The sequence below is a fragment of the Cicer arietinum genome, chromosome 6 (genome assembly GCF_000331145.2).
Source record: "Cicer arietinum cultivar CDC Frontier isolate Library 1 chromosome 6, Cicar.CDCFrontier_v2.0, whole genome shotgun sequence".
In the NCBI taxonomy this organism is placed as follows: Eukaryota; Viridiplantae; Streptophyta; class Magnoliopsida; order Fabales; family Fabaceae; genus Cicer; species Cicer arietinum.
Window position 1 is genome coordinate 50,745,093 of NC_021165.2, and position 21,254 is coordinate 50,766,346.

Sequence of the window (21,254 nt, forward strand, 5' to 3'; positions counted from 1 at the left end):
ACTAAAGACTCAAAGGAAAGCGAATCAGACGTAGATGATGAAGAGTTCTTTTTCATCTCAACGAAAATCCAACATATGTGGAACAAAAAAAAATAAATATTTTCCTAAAAGAGATTTAAGAAGATCCAAAAACAATAGAGAAATATGTGAAAAATTAGACAAGACACTTCAAATCCAAATGTACTAAACTTGATAAGGGAAGCTTACAAAGAAAAGAATTCAAGGGAAAGAAAAAAGGTTTAATAGCTGTTTGGGATGACTCTGATGAATCATTTGATGAAGATGAAGTTCATGCAAAGATGGCTTTGATGGCAGATACATAGTTTGGCTCTAATTCTAAAAATGAGTATTTTAATGAAGAAACTGAGGTATTAACTTACCTATCTCGTGATGAACTTATAGTTATGTTAAATGAGTTTCTGAAGAAGAACCATAATTTTTCTTCAAAACTAAAAAATGTTAGAAAAACTTGCTCGAAAAAGATTTTGACAATCTTAAAAGGGAAAATCTAACACCAATAGAATTTTTTTCATTAACCTTAGAGGATATAGTTTGTAATTCTATTAAATATACAAAAACCTTTCAAGAATTTATTGCAAATGACATAGACAGAAGAAAACAAGCTTTTGTTCCAAGAGAATGGATGCTTAACACACATGACAGTGGATGCTCATGACACATGACAGGAGAAAAGTCTATGTTCCAAGACTTGACCCTCAAGAACTGAGCATTCTTAGGTTTTTGAGGTGATTAGAAGGGTAAGATCATTGGGCATGAAATCATAGGCAATGATTCCTTTCCCTCTATTAAAAATGTTTTACCAGTAAAAGGACTAATGCATAACCTATTAAGCATAAGTCAATTATGCGACAATGGTTATGATGTTGTTATCAATCAAAAGTCATGTAAGACAATAAGTCACACTGATGGATCCATACTATATCAAACTTATTCTTCATATGACTGCTTATAAATGTGGAAAGGAATAAAGCTCAACATTTCATACTTTCATAAATTATGTTGCATATGCTATATTTTGAATACCAAAGAAAATCTTGGCAAATTTGATTGAAGATATCAAAACTACACCTTTTTAGGATACTTTGATAGGTCTAAAGCCTATAAAATATACAACAAAGAAACATTGATTGTTGAGAAATCAGTTCATGTTAAGTTTGATGACTAAAAGTTTGACCATAAAAAGTCAAAGCTAGATGAAGATTTTGAAGATCTACCGATATCAAAAGAACCAACAAAACCAGCCTCCAATGAAGCAGAAGATGTGCCTGACAACTCAAGGGCAAGCAATAATGAACCTCCCACAATTCAATATTATTAGAAACCCAAACCTAGATGGAAATTCAAATCTTCACATCCAAACTCTTTGATCATAGGAATTGCAAGTGATATTCTAAAGACCATATCCTTATTTAAAGAAGCACCTATGTTGGATTTACTATCTAAAATTAAACGTACAACTATAGAAGAAGCTTTATTAGATAATGAACGGATAATGGCTATGCAATAAGAGCTACATTAATTCAAAAGAAATGATGTGTGGACTCTTGTACCCAAGCCTAAAGAATAGAAGTCAATTGGAACCAAGTATTTTTTTAGAAACAAACTTAATGAGAAAGGTGAAATGATTAGAAATAAGGATAGACTTGTTGTTCAAGGATATAGTCAGTAAGAAGGTATTGATTAGACTGAAACTTTCTCCCCTATGAAAATGTTAGAGGTTATAAGAACTTATTATCTTTTGTAGTATTTAATAAAATCATTTTATATCAAATGGATGTGAAAAGTGGTTTCTTTAATGGTTACATGAATGAAAAAGTGTATGTCAATTGACCTCCTAGCTTTGAAGATAACAAATTTCTAGATTATGTTTTCAAATTAAAGAAATCTTTGTATGGTCTGGAACAGGCTCCAAGAGCTTGGTATGATAGACTAAGCCATTTTTTTATGAAAGAATGATTTTGAAAAAGGCCAGGTTAGCACTATTTTGTTTAGGAAATCATCTAAGAATTACCTTCTCATTGTCCAAATTTATGTTGATGATACCATTTTTGGCTCAACTAACGGCAAGTTCTGCCAAGAGATTTCTAAGTTAATATGAATGAATTTGAGATGAGCATGATAGGAGAACTAAAATGCTTTCTTGGAATTCAAATTTATCAAAGCCCATACGGTGCTCTCATGCATCATACCAAATAACAAGTGAACTACTTAAGAAATTTAAATTGGATGAATGTAAGCCTATGTCTACACTTACACATCCAATATGTTATGTTGATAAGGATGATTTAGGTTAAAAGGTAGATTAGAAGGTACACATAGGAATTATTGGTTCTCTCATCTACTTAACTGCCTATAAATCTGAAATTACATTTAGTGTGTGTGTGCGCCATATTTCAATATGATCCTAAAGAATCCCATTTAATAGTTGTTAAGAAGATCTTTAGATATCTAAAAAGGTACTAATAATCTTGGTATGTGTTATAAACCATCATCTGAGTATGGGTTAGTAGGTTTATGTGATGCTGACTATGTTGGAGACAAGCTAGAAAGAAAAGCCACTAGATGAAACTATACATGTCTTGGTGAAAATCTAATCTTCTAGTCAAGCAAAAGATAAGGGACTATTGCTATGTCAACAACAAAAGCAAAATATATCACAATAACATGATGTAGTACTCAGTTGTAGTGGATGAAGTATCAACTAGAAGACATCAAAATTAATGAGAGTAACATTCCTACATTCTGTGATAATACTTTAGCTATATGTTTAACCAAAAGTCGTATTTTACCCTCAAGGGCAAAAATATAGAGATTAAACATCATTTTGTAAGAGATTATGTCCATAAGAGTATTTCAGACATTAAATTTGTTGATACAGATAATCAATGGGTTGATATTTTCCCAAACCCCTTGTTAAGGATAGGTTCACTTTTATAAAGAAAAATATAAACATTATATTTATAAAAGAATTATGTTGAAGTTCACATGTTGCTACCTCTGGGAAAACATAATAAATAGTTAAATGTATATATGTTCTGCCAAGTAATGGAATTTACTTGTTCATTCAATTAATATTAATATAAAAAATTTTCTTGTAAGTTGTGCATGGTCTTTAATATTTTGACATATATTGTTAACATGTGTTTACACATGCACATTAGTTGGTTTTATAAAAATTGACCACTCATGATCACTCACGTCCCTCACATATTCCCAAATTATTGCTCTTTTTTCTATTTCAACCTTGAAACTTCCAAAAAAGAAATTATCTAAATCTCTCTTGCTTCAAATGACTTCAAGTTCATCCTCGAATTCTTTTCTTGGTAAATGTCTCTTATATTCCTACCATGCAATGCAACCTTGATCAATTCGAAATTCTTCATGAACTCCAAGCGAGTTTTTCAAAACTTGCTCATTATGATTTTGATTTTGTTGAAGACTTTGCTGGTGTGGGTTGGTCTGAGAACTTTAACCTAGAACAAAACGTGACTTTGGACGTTCTGGTAAAAGAATTTGGAGATTTGCTGATGCAAACAAAGACGGAGAAGTGTCGAGTACCGTGATGAAAGGATGTTAATTGAGAATTGTTATGAGTTAAAGGTTGTCTCCAAATCAACTCCAAATCAGTCCACTTGAAACCTAGATACATAGTATTTTCTAAGATTTTGATTGGGTGTGTAGTACATAAATGTGGGTCTTTGAACCACGTTAGCAAAGACCACAAGGGTCTAATGTGGAATACCTCCTAGAGGATAAATACCAATCTTACAAACCTAATTTTGGAAAACACGAAGTCATGCGTCATAAATTCTAGGTCGTGAAAGATGAGAAGAATCCCCAACTTAGACTCATAACTCTTGTACTAATGAGAACTCCTTTTATTCAAGCTCTAGAAAGGGGTAGGAAGAAATTTTCAAGAGGAACACTTGGCTTCTTAGTTTGCACTATTGTTCAGTATTTCCAATGTCATCAAGCTGAGGCTGATCTCTCCTAAAAATTGCATTTGACCCATTGATGATGCTAGAAGGATCTCTAGTCAAACTAGTGGATTTCACGCCATTCTCTTTGTGGTTGAAGATTCTTATGCTCCCATATGTCAAAGCAGCTTAAGTCTTTGAGAAGAAAAGGAAAAGAGTTATCAAGATGTTGAGTATAGAAGAGGATGAGGAAGAAGAAACATGCGCTAATGAGGAAGAAGCTACCCCCACTTTGAGGAAAAAGTAGAAGGTAAAACCAAACCTTAAGAAAACTACTCATTCTTCTGTTTTTGGTAATATGAGTAGTAATGAACAACCTAAATCTCTCATACCCTATAACCAATATGAACTTAGTTGGCCCTTCCTCTAACCCTACACCTGATACCCTTGCTGACTCTAACACTACTGTAGCACTCCAATTTTGTCCGACTAATTAAAAAAAATTTCAAAATAAATCTAAAACAAAATCGTTCTTTTATAAATCAAATTTTGAGTCCATATTTACATAGATTCCCATTACTTTACGATTAACACAAAAAATAAAATATAAAAAATAAAAAAGTGCTCCTTTTTTTATTTCCTTGTTTCCTGCTCCAAGCACTCGACTTTCCTTGTTCGATCCCCATTTTAGTTTTTATCATCCTAATAAGTTTATCATCTTCACCATTTGTACACTCAATCAAAAAGATGAGCCACTGATGACTCTTCATCATATGTATATTTTCTCACTGTTTTAGTCTTATTTATCCTCAATCATCAGTTAAATTAAGGATTTATTTGATATATGTTGTTGATTTTTTTTCTTTGAGTTGATAAAATGTTGTGTTTTTATTTCGTTGATTAAGTAGGAATTTTTCGTAATTTTACATTGCGTTTTGTTTTAGTGCAGTGCTGAATTTTGGTGAGAAATCAACATGACATATGTAGAGTATTTCAGACATATCTGGAGTTGTAGATGTCCAATTGAATTCAAACCAAGTGCCAATGAAAGATAATATCCACAGCTATAACTTTCATGAAGACACCGAAACCCAATTCAGACTCGAACGAGGAGCAAAATGCAATATACGCCGGACAACATATGCTGAGCGCTTGGAGCGCGCCTGAAGCGCTTTTTCCAGCATATGCTACTGCCCAAACGCGTCTGGGGCGCGCGACGCGCACCAGCAACCATAAAAACACAGATTTTTACTGTTTTAGGATCTTTTTCACTGTTCGGAAGTTGGGAGACTTGTGCCCTAGCATAGAAACTCAAATACGGCCGTTTCTAACATCATTGGAGCAGTTTTATCAAGAATCGTTCATGAATCCTTCTTGTAATTCTTCTCTAATCTCTATCTCTTTTATCTCTGTCATGAGTAACTAAACCCTATTTGTTAGGGATGAGTGTAACAAGATGAAACCCTTATTTTCATGATTTGATTTCTAGTTATATGAATGAGTTTATTGAATTATTTTTCTCATCTCTGTGCTTAATGCTTTTTATTATTTGATCAACATTAAAATGTTCTACGATTTGTATTTTGAAACGGAAGTGGACTTTACGAATGCTTGAGATGAGAAATTCATGAATTTGTAGCCTAGACATAGGTGCAGGTCATGAAACCAATTAAATTAGTTGCAAAACAATAATTTACAAGAGAATTTCTATACGGTAATGCTTAATTCTAATCTTAAATCTACTAAGGAATTAGGGGTTACTTTGGAATTAAAGGTTCTGTCACTAAGACATTAGGGCAAGAATAATAAAAAGAATTCGGTAATAATTCAATAAAGGAATTCAATAACTAGGATCAAATTAGACACCAAGGTTGGATTCGAAGTGAAACTCATCCCTGACATTTTTCTCATTATAAAGGATCAATTTTATTATTGTTGTTAATTTCAAATATTATTTCAATCAATTCGGAAACTTTTTGTTCAATTTTAGTAATTAAATATAATTCAATAGTAAAACGCAATCCTTGAGTTCGACACTCGGTATTACCGTTTTAATATTATTTGCAACGATTCAGTACACTTGCTGAAACGCTATCAGCCACCTATTTTCTTAATTATCTGAGGTTGCTTGATATTTGCTGCAAAACAATAAAAAAATAATTAAAAACCAATTTTATCTCATGGACACAAAGATTCATCATTTTAGCCTACAAATTGAGACCAACAATCAATCAAAGAGAAAAAAAAAGTGGGTTCAAAAGAAAAAGAGAAAAAAAAGGAAAATGAGATTTTTTCGAGATAAAACAAAATTAAAAAAAAAGGAAACAAAAAGGAGGAAATTCTAAAGAAAAAAATGAAGGAGAGTAGAAAAGAAACAACAACCCAACTCCGTCATCGAAACCATATATTTCAAAATTAACAAAAAAGAGGATAGCAATAAAAAAAATAGAAATAGAGAGCATAGAAAAGAAACAACAACCCAACTCCGTCATCGAAACCATATATTTCAAAATTAACAAAAAAGAGGATAGCAATAAAAAAAAAAAATAGAAATAGAGAGCATCTTCTTCATCATCATCATATTCTTGTGTGTACCAACCCACCATATTCTCGCATTTATATTTTTATGTAATCATTAAATCTTACAAAAATTATTTTTAAAAATCAAATAAAATATTGCTTCAAGATATTATTACATAAATTGTGATAACTTGATAGTTGTAAAACTAGTTTTTATTTTTAACAAATTCATAATCATACAAAAATTATTTTAAAGTGGTTATTTAGACATGATATCTTTTTTTCTTTGAGCTTTTATAACACAAGTTGCACAACTTGGTATTTTAAAGATCATTTTTATAACCAAAATAATAAAATTATTCTTAAATGGGTTAAGTAAATGTGACATCTTTTTAGTCATTGAGTTTTTAAAACACAAGTTATACAACTTGATATTGTTAAAACTCGCATTTTATAATAATTTTTTCAAATCAAACAAATCCATTTTCTTTCGTCAAAACAATTTTTTTAAACAATAAAATAAAATTTCTTTAAAAGATATTTAATACATCTTCATTTTCTACCCAACCACTACGTAGTTTTGATTTCTCCATCGCACCCAGAGATACGTATGAGCACGAGATCACTTGTGTCAAGCACAATAATAAAAATTTCATTTTTCCTCTATTTTAAGCATTTTTATTTCCATATCACATTCATAAAAAGAAAAATTATATTTGTATTTATTAATAAGAAGAAAGTAAATATTTTTTTAAGTTAATAAATTTTTTGTACAATTAATAACAGGTAGTCTTTTTTTAACTGATGTCGTATGGTGCTAATATCTTCCCTGCATATAATTGACTTCCGAACTCTGAACTTATCTTCAAAGACCATTTCTTTTTGTTTATTAAGGGTTTCCCAATATTTTCCCTATTTTAAATAAACTTTGATGGTGAAATTTTAGGCCGCAAGAGATACCTCTAATGAAATGTTTGAGGTTATCTTAGCATTATACTTTGCATCCCTCAGATGTAAAAGACATCCTCTTCCCACCAAGACCAACACTCCAAACCAAACAACATAAACTACTTACACTAACATTCCACAAACACCTATCAACTCCACCATTCCATAAACACCTACCTTCTCCACCCATGCATCTGACCCTACCTCACCAAGGCTTGTAAATCCTCTTCACCAAGTAGCTAAGACAACAACTCAAGTCATCATTGACTTAGTTTTTGATACATCTTCAGAAGACCCCTCTACTCTTCTCTAACCCTCATTTTACTTTGAACCGACCATCTCCACTATCCATTTGCTTTTTCAAACCTCGACTTTTTCAATACTTATCTTATTAACAAAATTATTTCAGCACATAATAGGAATGCTCAAAGTTTGGACCCTAATATCATTTCAAACTAATGGAATAAGGTCCTCTCTATTGTCACCAACTAGATAAAAGACTACATGGTTCATGGAATGCAATTTGTCTCCCAAAATTATGTTGCTTTTAGACAAACAACTGAGATCCTCTACCTATGCATCTTGTAGCTTAAGAAAGCATAGAGCAATCAGTCCAGAAAGCTACTAACAACCACAACAGAAGGTTCATAAAGGAAAGACTCATCTCCCACATTTGCAGTTTCTTGTGACTATTTCAAAGGTTGAGATACCTTTCTTGGATGTTCCTACTGCGGTTGCTTTAGGTTTTGTAGAATTTGCTAAAAAGGAATACTTTGATCGGGTAGAAGCTAAGATTGATGCGTTCTTGGAACAAACTACCAAGAAATAAGAGGAAATTCAAACTACCCTAAGTTTAATCTTAGCTAGGCTGACCAACCCAAATCTGTAGTTCCTTGTTTTATGTTTTTTGTTTTTTTTTTACTATGTCTATTTCTTTTTCTCTGTTGTACTTTTTGTTTTTATGTTTTTGGCTATTCTACTCTTTTTTTTTTTATCACAAAAGGGGGGAGAATATCTTGAACAATTTTAATAAAAATTGCAAGTTCTTTTTTAATTTCAATTACTAAAGCTTATCCACTATCTTGTCATAATGTCTCTCATTAGTCTTACATTTAAACAATCATATATTAACGAAGAGCCTTGCTATGTTATTCTTTTTACTTCTTTAAAATTAAAAAAATTTCACACGAATAGATGTTTGTCATCATCAACAAGGGGGAGATTGTTAAAACGAAGTTGGTTTGAAGAACTACGACCCTTACGTTTTTTATGATTACAAAATTATTTTGTAGTAAGTATTTTATATGACTTTGCGCTGAATCCTTTGATGTTTGATATAAGTTAAATGAACACCAATACTCCGCTCTGATTGAAGTAATCTCTCTATAATGACAAGCTCTAAAAAAGTCAATACTCAAAATAGTTAACGCTCTAAATAGTTCATGCTTAGAAGAAGAAAAAATTGTGTATCATCTACTCAACACCCATAACCCATAATTTGTCTGAAAGGGCTATGTGACATGTTTTAATCATAATATCATCTACTCTTTCTATTTCCATATCAAGATACGCATAACCGATTACAAGGGTTATTTCTAGACAAACCTTAATGGTGAAACAATCTCTTAAAGATTTGATACAAAAGATCGTGATTCATGTTGATTTATTGCAATTAGGACAACAACCAGAAACTCTAATGCTCTCTCTAAAATGACATGAAACCCTCATTGAAATATACAACAACAATAGAATAGTGTACAATAATAAGCACATTACAATTGTCTTGCTCTTTTGTTAGTCTAAGTATTGAGAAATAGTTTTATGAGAATAAAAATTTGTAAACACTCTTTTGTGAGAGTTATTCAAAAACCCTTACACCTTTCGTTTTTGTAACCTAGTCCAGTAGTAGATGCATTTATCAACAACTTGATTGTTCTAAGCTAGAAGGTTGAGAAGTCTTGAACATAGTCAGTTTGACTTGTAGGTGTTCAATAGAAGTTTGATTTAGTTGGTGAATTAGTGGATTAAACCCTTCAGGTAGAATGGACTAGACGTAGCTACCGTGTTGGTGGTGAACCATAATATATTGGATGTGGTGTTCTTTGTTTCTGTTTATGTGTTCTATTTTCATTATTTTATTTTAATCTTGTTAATACGGTTTTTAATTTGAAACACAATTCAAACTTTTTTTCTTGTGTTTCTTGTTCTACAATATGAACTCATGTGAAGAGCATATCACATCCAACAATGAACAATAAGCCACAGTCATGTCTCAATGTGTTCATAAAAAATGTAGGTATTGATGTTTGGAATCTAATGCATTTAGTTTCAACCAAAAATAAGTTGTAAAGGTCAATATATGGTCAAATTATTGAGTAAATGTCAAGTAGGAAACTCAATACCAAAAGTCTAGATTCATCACTAATTCAGACATTAAACATGCATGAATTTGACTTTGGCTCAAACACGAAACTTGTAGTTAATTGAATTATCTTTCTAAGGGTACAAAAAGTAAAATTTATTAGATGTGTAAAACTTGACATATAGTCTAAAATCTACATAGAGGTCACTAATAAAGTCCAAAAGCGACGGAAAACATATCCAAGGGTATAAAACAAAATAACATATACTTAAGGCCACACTTTAACAATAAAGTAGAACTATAAATACTTCCATAATCAAAATGAAAGATCAAAATAGGTTAATTTGGTATGAAATGAGTCTCTCTCAAAGATCAAAGAATTGTTTATTTCCACCAACTCAAGGCATTTCTTAGGCAATGATAGAAAGAACAAACAATAAATAAAAGGTATGAGATTTGGAATAATTAATGTGGATGATGAATGTTGTTTCTCATTTTTTTTTGGAGGGAAAAGGATAAAACATGAAGAACAATATGAAGAAAATTTTAAATATTTGTCTAGAAAACAATACGTTGAACTATGAATTTAAGTTTTGCTTTGTGATGTGAGTTCTGTGTTAATAAAATTGCACTCTGAGATGTAAACTTCACACTGCAATACTAAACATGTCTTCTCACTACAAGACTGATCTATCGCATTGCAATATGAGTAAGTGTTAAGATTGTGAAAATGATGTCATGTCGTACTGCTAGACAATACTCTCCCAATGCAAAATGATGCAAATTTCAAATTTCTCTAAATTCAAAAATCCAAGCTTACCTAGTCTTAATATTATTACTACCTTTCATATATACTTTAAAATAATTTTAAACCAATTTAATTTCTTAAAATATTGTTTAATTAAATAAATAGTGTATTATAAAATTTAGAGTGTTACGAATTATATGGATTTCACACTTGTGTGAGTGTACCTATATGTAACTTGATTAATCCGACTAAATCACTTATATAGTTTAAACAATTTCTTTTCATTTGAAGAACCTATTCATTAGGCTTTTGGAATTCCAACAAACTCTTCAATCAGATGCTCCACTATTTTTCTTGATGTAATCTTATCAATTTCATATGCTTTCATCTCATTTTTAAGGCCTGCAAGAATATGATGTAAATTAGTAGCAATTTAATTTATCTTTGAATTTAAATGATGACAAAAAGAAAATCATTTTGAATAAATTTATAAGCTCAGTAAAATCAATAAATAATGTATTATAAAATTTAGGGTGTTACAATCTCTGAATTGCAAACTAATGTTCAAGAGATGTTTGTTCGGGGGTAACATAACATTATAATTTTGAAGGACATAGTTCAAAGTGTTAAAACACTTGTTATTATTGTTTGTAATCAATTTCAGATTGAAAGAATTAAAGATAGGAAGAAAAGGAATGAAAAATTCTTTATTGTTTGTGTCTTAAGTAACTGAACTAGTTTGTATTATATATCAAACACACGATGAGGAAGATGTTGTAACTAACTACTAACATCCTCTAACTAACTTCTAATTACCACTTTGAATTACAATTTCCACATTCTCCTTAATTTATTGAAATTTCAATTTCTTCAATGACTTTGTGAGAAATTCAGCATTCTACTCATCTGATTTGCAATGTTCCAACCTCAACTTGTCTTTGATCATTTGATCTCTTAGAAAATGAAAACGTGTTTCAATGTGCTTACTTCTCCCATGTGCAACAAGATGTTGGGTTAAGTCTATTATCGACTTATTATCAATCAACATTCTTAATGGCCTTTCATTTCTCAATCCCATCTCACTCATCAATTCTTCCCGCCACAGAGCTTGACATGCTCCCATTGATGTTGCTACATATTCAACCTCACATGAAAATTGAGCTATTACGCTTTACTTTTTTTAACACCATGAAACTGGTGTTTTGTTTATCATAAACACATAATCAGTAGTGCTTTTCCTATCATCCTTGCCTCCACACCAATCAACATCTTTGTATCCTACCAATTTAGCTTCACTTCTATTAGAGCTTTTAGGATATAGTAGGCCATACTCATCGGTTCCTTTGATGTATCTCAAAATTTTCTTTGATGCCAAATATTGAGGTACTCTTGGTTTTTCCATGTATCTACTAATCAGTCATACGTTGTAGGATATATCAGACCTTGTACTACACAAATATCTCAATGATCCTACCAATTGCTTGAATAATGTAGAATCAATCACCTCTTCATCTCCTTCTTTTGACAAAACCAACCCAGTTTCTGAAGGAATGTTAGTGTTATTGCACTCTTGCATATCAAATATCCTCAATACATCATTATCATACATCTTTTGGTGCATGAATTCTCATTTTCTCATAATGATAAACTCAATTCCAAGGAAATATGACAATACTCCCAATTCTGACATCTCAAACTCTTCTTTCATTCTTGTCTTAAATTATGCTATTTCAACTTCATCACATCCAGTCACTAATAAGTCATCAGCATAAAGACATGTTAGTAGTGTAGGTAAATTTGTTGACCTTTTAACATAGACTTCATGTTCATTCACACATTTCTCAAACTGTTGTTATAAGAGAAATATGTCAATTCTCTTGTTCTAGGCCCTATGTGCTTTTTCAAGCCATATAAGGCTTTTCCCATCCTGTACACATTGTCTTCCTTTCTCTTTATTTCATATCCTAGTGGTGTCTTTACATAGACTTCTTCATCCAATGGTCCATTGAGAAATGTTGACTTCACATCTAGTTGATACATGGACCAGCTAGCCATCGACACCACAAGCCTCATTGTTCATTCTAACAACTAGTGCATATACTTCATCAAAATCAAGTTCAGGCCTTTGTAGAAATCCTTTTGCTACAAGTATGGCCTTGTAGTTGGTAATCTAACCATCAGGCTTCATTTTGATTTTATAGACCCATTTCAAATCAATTGGTCTTCTGTTCAAAGGTGATGTAATCATCTCTCAAGTTTTGTTTCTTTCGATTGACTTAAGTTCTGCTTCCATTGGTAGTCTCCAGTTTGGATATTTAGGGCCTCATTACAATAGACTGGTTCTAATTCAACAAGTAATAAAAAAGTGTATCAATTCTCCATTTGCATTGATTGTTGTATCATATACTACTTCATAATTGTACTACCTTATAAAAGGTTGTCTAGTTCTACTAGATCATCTTACTAGTTCTCAAATTGGTTGTGCTACTATGCCTACTTCTTGATCATCCTTAAGATCAGTCATCGCTGCATTACTAGAGCTGGTTGTAGCATTTGTTTCCCAATTCCATCGTTTTGAATCATCCACTAGTACATCTTTGCTTATAACAACTCTTCTCTTGTTTTGATCATAGAGCTTATAAGCTACAGTTGAATCATAACCCAACAAACCATTTGTTTAACTCTATCATTCAACTTCCTTTTGTTTTGAGAAGGCACATGTCTAACGCATACTGAGCCAACTATCCTTAGGTGACTCACATTTGGTCTCTTACCAAACAAAGATTCTTCTGGGATCTTATCACCCAATCTTTTTGTAGGACATTTGTTCAAGATATAGACAACAATTGATATCGATTCTCCCCATAACTAATGAGGTAGCTTCTTTCCTTTTAGCATGTTCCTTGCCATGTTCAAGATGGTCATATTCCTTCTTTTTGCAGCAACATTATGTTATGGTGTGTTAGGTGCAGTAAATTCCTGTATTATCTCTACTTTTTCACAAAACTCATGAAACTAATAGGATTTATACTCGTAACTTCCATATGTTTTAATCACCTTGATACCACAGCTACTTTGTTTTCTCTACCATCGAGCTTCCTTAAGTTCTGAGAAGGCACATGTATAAAGCATACTAAGCCAAATGTCCTTAGTTGACTCACATTTGGTTTCTTACCAAACCAAGCTTCTTCTGGGGTCTTATCACCCAATATTTTTGTAGGACGTCTGTCCAAAATGTAAACAACAGTTGATACTGCTTATCCCCATAACTTAAGAGGTAGCTTCTTTCCTTTTAGCATGTTCCTTGCCATGTTCAAGATGATCTTATTCCTCCTTTCTGTAGCACCATTATGTTGTGGTGTGTAAGGTGCAGTAAACTCGTGAATTATCCCTTCTTTTTCATGAAACTCATGGGATTTATACTCACCATTTCCATTTTAACTTTTAATTAAGTAGATCCATGTTTTCCTTGTAAACTCATCAACGAATGACACAAAGTAATCGTTCTTTCCTAGTGAAACCTCCTCAAATGGACCACAAACATTAGAAAAGATTACCTTTAGTTTCTTTGATGATATAGTTGAAACTTCCAACTTGAATGAGTTCCTATGTTGTTTTGCCGGACAACATTCTTCACACAACTATTTTGGTATTTGAATTTCATTTCTACTTTGATTTTCCTTTTCCCTTTTGTATTTTCTTTCATCTTGATTAGCCTTTTTTACTATCCTAATCTTTAAGGGCTTGCTTAAATGTTTTTGGTGCACTTCTTTTTTTCACCTTTAACTCATGAGCTTCAATTAAAACTTATAAATCCTCCACCTTCAATGTCTTAAGATCCTTTGATTCATCTATGGCCACCACTATATGATTAAATATGTGTTAGAGTTCTTAGAATCTTTTCAATTATGACCAAATCAGTCATTACTTCACCATTGGTCTTCATCTTATTTGTGATAAACGCACATGATTAAAGTAATCAGCCACACTTTCAGCTTTTTCCATTTGAAGCAACTCATATTCTCTCCTTACAGCTTGGAGCTTCACTTTCCTGATCTTATCACCACCAGTATAATACTTCACCAAGATATCCCAAGATTCGTTTGATGTGGAGACCTGCGAAATTTTCTCAAACTTATTGGTATCAACTCTTTGTTGAATGTTGAATAAAGCCTCGCAATCATTTTTCCTTGAATCCTTGAAGGTTCCTCACCGCACATCTGTTGGATTTTGACCATGTTGATCATACCCATCTTGCACAACTTCATACACTTCTTGAGCTCCAAACAAAGACTTCATTGATGTACACCATTTTCCCCAATTTTTCCATCAAGAAATGGAAAGTTAGATGGAAAGCTCCCTGATCCACTCATGATTGCTTCTCTATTTCACACTCACACTTGTGTTTCCCAAATTTTGAGTTCCTCTTAATCACTTGCGTTTTCCTTTGATTATGAATCGAGTTCTTGATTTCAGTTGTTAGAATACTTGTTATTTTGTTTGTAATCAATTTCAGATTGAAATAATTAAAGGTAGGAAGAAAATGAATAAAAAGAATCAAAAAAAGTTTATTGCTTGTGTCTTAAGTAATTGCACTAATTTGTATTATATATCAAACACATGATGAAGAAGTTGTTGTATCTAACTGTTGTTGTTTTAACTAACTACTAAGAGCCTATAAAATATAACTAACTTCTTACACTTCTATCTACTACATCCTTTGAATTACAATTTCAACACAAAGTGGTAATTAATAGCACCATTATTGATAATAATTTTTTTTTCTTTTCATATTTATTTTTTTTTAAAAATCAATTGTTTAATATTATCTTTGTGTACGTTCGGAATCAAAATTCATCACTAACCTTTAAAATGTAAAGTTTTGAGTGGCAACCGAGAGGCATTGAAATCGAAGAAAAATAGTAAACTCTCCAATAGCTTCACGGATTCCGTAGATACTAAAACTTCTCTCTGAACAATATAAATTAATCGCAATTCGCAAATGAAACATTAATATGTGAACTAAAAGATTATTGCAAAGACATATGGAAGGCAAAGACAAACCTTAAAATTCTTTTCCCCGTTGTAATACCCAGAAAGGATTATAAGTGCTCGAAGTTTCTCTTCCACTGAAGCAATAAATTTCATTAAATTAAAAAGCTTCAAGAATTATAAACAAATGAATTATTGGTGTAAAATAATTTATTGACATCCAATAAATATATTGTATTCCGTCAAATTATAAAGATATTTTGAAATTTGTTGTATGACATTATAGCATAGAAGATTCTTATTGAACAACAATATAAAACTATTTTATATAATTAGTGCATGCTCATTAAACTCTAATTCAGATCTCTAATCATATTTTATTATTATATGAGATGATATATATAGTTGTTATACTTTTGTGTAAAACATAATATTACTTGTTTAAACAATAAATACTTGAATACAAATAAAAAGTTAATAGTAACATCACTAAAATATGCTTTATAAATTCATATATTTGCAAGCAAAAAGGACAACAAAATTCACGGTTTTATGATATAAATCTTGGTTAATATTCTTTCTAAATCATTTATTTATTTTTTCTGGTATGTGAGAGTAATTGAGGGATCTTTTTAATATTATTTATCAAGTGAGATCTCACACCAATTGAGATCTCACACCATCCTCAAGTGAGATCTCACACCAATTGAAAGAAAAAAAAAAGTACTAAGAATGTGTGTTGTTGGGCTTGAGCATGTGTGTGTGATGATAAACATTCTCCGTTTCAATTGAAATTTAAGTATGTTGTTTCTACCATTATATTTGATATTCTAATAATTTTTATTAGTTTTTCATTCTCTTTGAGTTAGTTTGTGATACCATTTTTGTGGATGTGCTCTATTAGTGTTTGGTTTCCACTCTTAGGTGATAATTTTGGTTTTCTCTAGTATTACTAGGAAGGTTTTGGTTGTACTCATTATTTTATATAGTGGATTTATTTCTATGGTCTAGACAACTCGTGATTTTTATCCTTACTTTTAGGGTTTTCACGTTAAAATTTGAGGTGTTCTATTTATAGCTTTTTACTGCTCTATTGTTATTATTATTTGTACTAGCATTGCTAGGTAATTTTTGAAATCAGGTTCCAAAAGAAATATTTAATTTAACGAGCTTCTATTGTGCGCTTTGGTCCCATCAACAAGCATCAAAGCTTCAGCTCTACTGTGTTATTTTTTTTGGTAAATTATGAAAGGGAATACAACTTGTATGGTGACCTTGAATAAATCAAATTATACCCTCTAGAAAAGTAAGATGAAGGATCTTCTTTGTGATAAGAATTTTCACCAACTTGTGTTCGGTATAGAGAAATTGGTTGATATGACTGCTATATGTAGACTCTACTACATAGATAGGTGTGTGGCTACATTCGTTAATGGGTTTATGAAAATGTGTTAAACTACATTATTGGAGAGACATATGCTAAATCATTATGGGATAAGCTTGAGCAACTGTATGCGAAGAAGACAAGTAATAGCAAGATGTATTTGATAAAAAAAAAAAAGTTAAGTTTGAAAAATCAAGAAAAGGGTCTTTTTGGAAGATTATTTGAATATTTTCCAAGGAATTATGAATCAGTTGTCTAATATGAGTATTAAATTTGATGATGAAATTCAGGAGTTATTGATTCTTGATTCTTTGCCTTACTCGTGGGAAATTTTCCGAATGTTGTTGTCTAATTCTACTTTCAATGGTAGTTGTCATTGGATCTTGTCAAGAGCAGTGTTTTGAATGTGGAGATGATAAGAAAGTCTCAAGATTCTATTTCACAATCAAATGTATTGATTACTAAATCAAGGTGGATAAGTAGTAATCAATATTCACGAAATAGAGACCAAAACATAAGCTTTTCTAGGAACAGGTAGAAATTGTGGAGTGTTGCAATTGTGGTAAGACGATGTATATTCAGAAAAGTTGTAGGTTTTTGAAACACTTGAATGAGGACAAAGGTGAAAAAAAACAAGAAATAAGATTATGAAGGAGACGATTCTAATGTGACATTCGATGACAACTTGCTTCTCATTTAAGAGCATGATATAGCTAGTATTGTTGATAATGTGTCAACTGGGTAATCGATAATGGTACTTTAGTGACACTTTCAGGAGAGATATTTTCCGCTCTTATACTGAAGGTGATTTTGGTGATGTGAAGTTGGATCATGAAGGTGTGTTGGTCTTGGAGAAGTTGATTTGGAGACGACTAATGGTACCAAGTTAACTTTCAAGGGTGTGAAACATGTTCGATACATTCAGTTGAATAATTTTAGTGGCTAAGCTATATGATGAAGGTTTGGTTGTCGAAGAAAACTTGGAAACTTACCAAGGATTCTATGATTATTGCTAGAGGTATGAAATCTTCTACTTTTTACGTAACACATGAAAAAAATAATTGAAAATGTTTAAGAAGTTGAACCAATTGTAGCGGTTGGATTATGACATAAGATATTGTGTGAACGGTTGAGTTAGCTATACGAGATGTGTTGTTTGACATGAGATATCCACACTTGAAGAAATATGACCATTATTTTGTTGAAAAGAATATCAAAGTTTTTTTCAGAGTCACCCATATAGAAGACTATAAATTCTTGATTTAAGACGAGAACGATTGGAGGAAATGCATACTTTCTAAAACTTATTGATGACAATTCAACAAAGAATTGGGTTTACACTTTGAAGATTAAAGATGATGTTTTGAGTCTGTTCAAGAAATTTAAGGCCTCTGTTGAGCGCGAAATTGATAAGAAGTTGAACTGTATACACAAAGATAATAGAGGTGAATACTTGAGACCATTTGAAGTTTATAGAGAATGATTAGACACCATAAGTCTCCACAGTCGAATGGTATTGTTAAGAGAATGAATACGAGATTGGTTGAAAAAGTTAGATGTTTGTTGTTGCAAGTAGAGTTTCCTCAATTATTTTAGGATGAAGCAATTAGAACAATTGTGCATGTCCTAAAACTTTAACCATGTATGTCCTTGCAATATGAAATACCAGAGATGATTTGGCAGGTAAAAATGTTTCTTATGATCATCTGCATATTTTTGGACGTAAAGTGTTTGTGCATACCCCTAAAGTAGATGTTAAGTAGTATGTGTTCATTAGTTACGGTCTAGAAGGAGTTGGGTACAAGTTTTATGATCTAGATACAAAGAAACTTGTCAATGGTTGTGATGTTGAGGTCATAGAAGATCAATGGTTGAAAGACATTGCTAGTGCAAATGTCTCATGTGAACCTAGACAAAAATTAGAAAAATTTAAGGTTTTTGATCAGTCAAATGAACTTAATAGTGACGATCCAAATTATCATAAATCATCGTGATGAACGAATGCAATATGATGTTGAACCTAATGCATAGAGAAAAGCTTCCATACAAATAAAGTATTTAAAGAGGTACACTATAAAAGAATATACTATTGTGAATGATATTGAAACATATGTATTGGTTGAAGATGCAAATGATGACAATGTTGATTTGTTAAAAATTCCACATTGAGGAAGAATATTGAGACTTTCAATATAGTTATCGGAATGAAAAACAGTTGGCTGGTGGTGGATGTGTGTTCAACAAACGTTCTCCATTTCAGTTGAAATTTTAGTATGTTATTTCCACCATTGTATTTGATATTCTAATAATTTTTATTAGTTATTTTTCCTTCTCTTTAAGTTAGTTTATGATACCTCTGTGTTTGGTTTCTACCCCTAAATGATGAATTTGGTTCTTTATTATTACTAGAAAGATGTGTGTTATACTCATTATTTTATATACTGGACTTATTTCTTTGATTTGGACAATTCGTGAATTTTACCCTTACTTTGAGGGGGATTTCAAGTTAAAATTTGAGGAGACTTATTTATAAATTTTAACTCCTTTATTGTTATTATTATTGGTATCAGCATTGCTTAATAATTCTAAAATCAGGTTTCATAAGATATATTTAATTTAACGAACTTTCGTTGTGTGATTTAATCCTAAAATTCACCGGAATAATTCTATAATATCCTAACAAAGGATATGTTGCTATCTATATTTCATCTAGTTTACTTAAAATAATGGGGACCAATCAAACTTAGAGTTTAATGTATCCACACATGCATTGGAATTATTAGTGAAATTACCATCTTCATTTTTATCTTCTTCTTGTTCAATATTTGAAATATATTAAAACACAAGATCTAACATTAGTGTTATTAGAATAGAGGTAGTATCTACCCTCTTTGCTATAGCCTCTTAGCCACTCATATTGTGAACCATACATCTTTCTTGCACCTTCTCACCAGCCTTGTGAGATCCCTTCTTATGTAATGTGCCCAACGATTAGTAGGTGTATATCACACAAAATATGTTGGAATTTAATGTGAGTTATTAGTTTTATAATAACTGTAATTAACCAAATAAAGAATATATAAAGAAAGTGATTCATATATTTAATGTCATAAAATTTTAGAAAGAGATATATTCTCAAAATCTCTCAATAGTCGATGTCATTAGTTTATTGTTGCTACCGATGTTTTGTAGGTCGTCTCCCAAACAAGTGTTGTTAGTGTTTTAGTTTAACTTGATATAAATTATGATGAAGAGATGATTATCATCATAAACATAGATAATATACTTTAAAAGCAAGCATAAAGTTTTAACTAGTTCATAGTAGATGTTTTATCTTATAAGACTCACATTGGAAATTTGTTATTTCTTGTGCTAGATTCTTTGTGTGAGAGAGAAGTTGTCTGATTGAAATTCCGATGCAACTCATTCCCATTTGTGACATTGACCTTGAATCTGTATTTTCTGGTGTTTTTAAAGAAAAACACTTATATCAATATGATATCATAAACTCTACATGAGAAACAATGCAACAATAATAAACTACATAAAGTATATTAGACAAAATATGTTTTGTACGTTTTCGTAATAAAAAATCAGTTTTAAAAACTTTATGGTACTGCAATGAATCAATCCAACTGAAATATTATGGAGAATTAACATAAAAATATTGATTTAATTGAATCCTTTTAGAACAACATTGATCCAAGTATACTCTAAAGAGTGCTAGAACCATGTAATGATGCACAAATGATGGAAACAAAAAGATACCAGAAAAATCAATTATAAATTTGAATCACAATTGTTGAGATATATTCAAAACAAAATTCTTGCTCAATAATTCAAAACATGAAATTTGTCTATCATTCACAAATTGAAAACATAATTTTTACGCCTCTGAAATCCAATATATCAAATTGATAAAGAACGATAATGAAAAAGTTAAATGAATTAAGGGAAAAATAACAACACACAATGATTTATATTGATTCCTCTAATTCATCATCGCATCGCATGTATAGTACATCCACTCCTTAGTGAAAGAAAGAAAGTTTTTCCTTTATTTTCAATTTGAATGCTTACACGATCCTTAGGAAATTTTTATAGATACATACACAAAATCTTTATTCTCCAAACACTCTCCAATTAAATCTGAACCACTATCTTTAAGAAGATGACACCCTTTCAATTCTTGCAAAATAGAACCTAGAGCATATACCTCTACAACTTGAAGATATCCTCACTTCAGAACCTCAACGCAACGTCAATCAATATCCCTAGATAGCTCACTTTTGGAAATATCACCCCAACAAAAGATATTTCCTCGATTTTTGTTTCTCACACAAAGTTTCAATTAAAAATCCA

The 21,254-nt window shown here is 31.3% G+C and overlaps 1 protein-coding gene across 1 annotated transcript in view; it reads right to left on the reverse strand.

Annotated features, from left to right (window-relative positions):
• Nucleotides 1-10,648: 10,648 nt before the first annotated feature.
• LOC101490741 (uncharacterized) overlaps nucleotides 10,649-21,254 on the reverse strand; it is a 29,317-nt gene continuing 18,711 nt past the window's right edge. The window contains exons 10-13 of the mRNA XM_027335679.2: nucleotides 20,241-20,354; nucleotides 15,581-15,645; nucleotides 15,382-15,487; nucleotides 10,649-10,918 (exon numbers count right to left, since the gene is read on the reverse strand). Coding sequence (XP_027191480.1) covers nucleotides 10,818-10,918; nucleotides 15,382-15,487; nucleotides 15,581-15,645; nucleotides 20,241-20,354 — 386 coding nt within the window. The 3' untranslated portion in view covers nucleotides 10,649-10,817. The remainder of the gene's footprint in view (nucleotides 10,919-15,381; nucleotides 15,488-15,580; nucleotides 15,646-20,240; nucleotides 20,355-21,254) is intronic.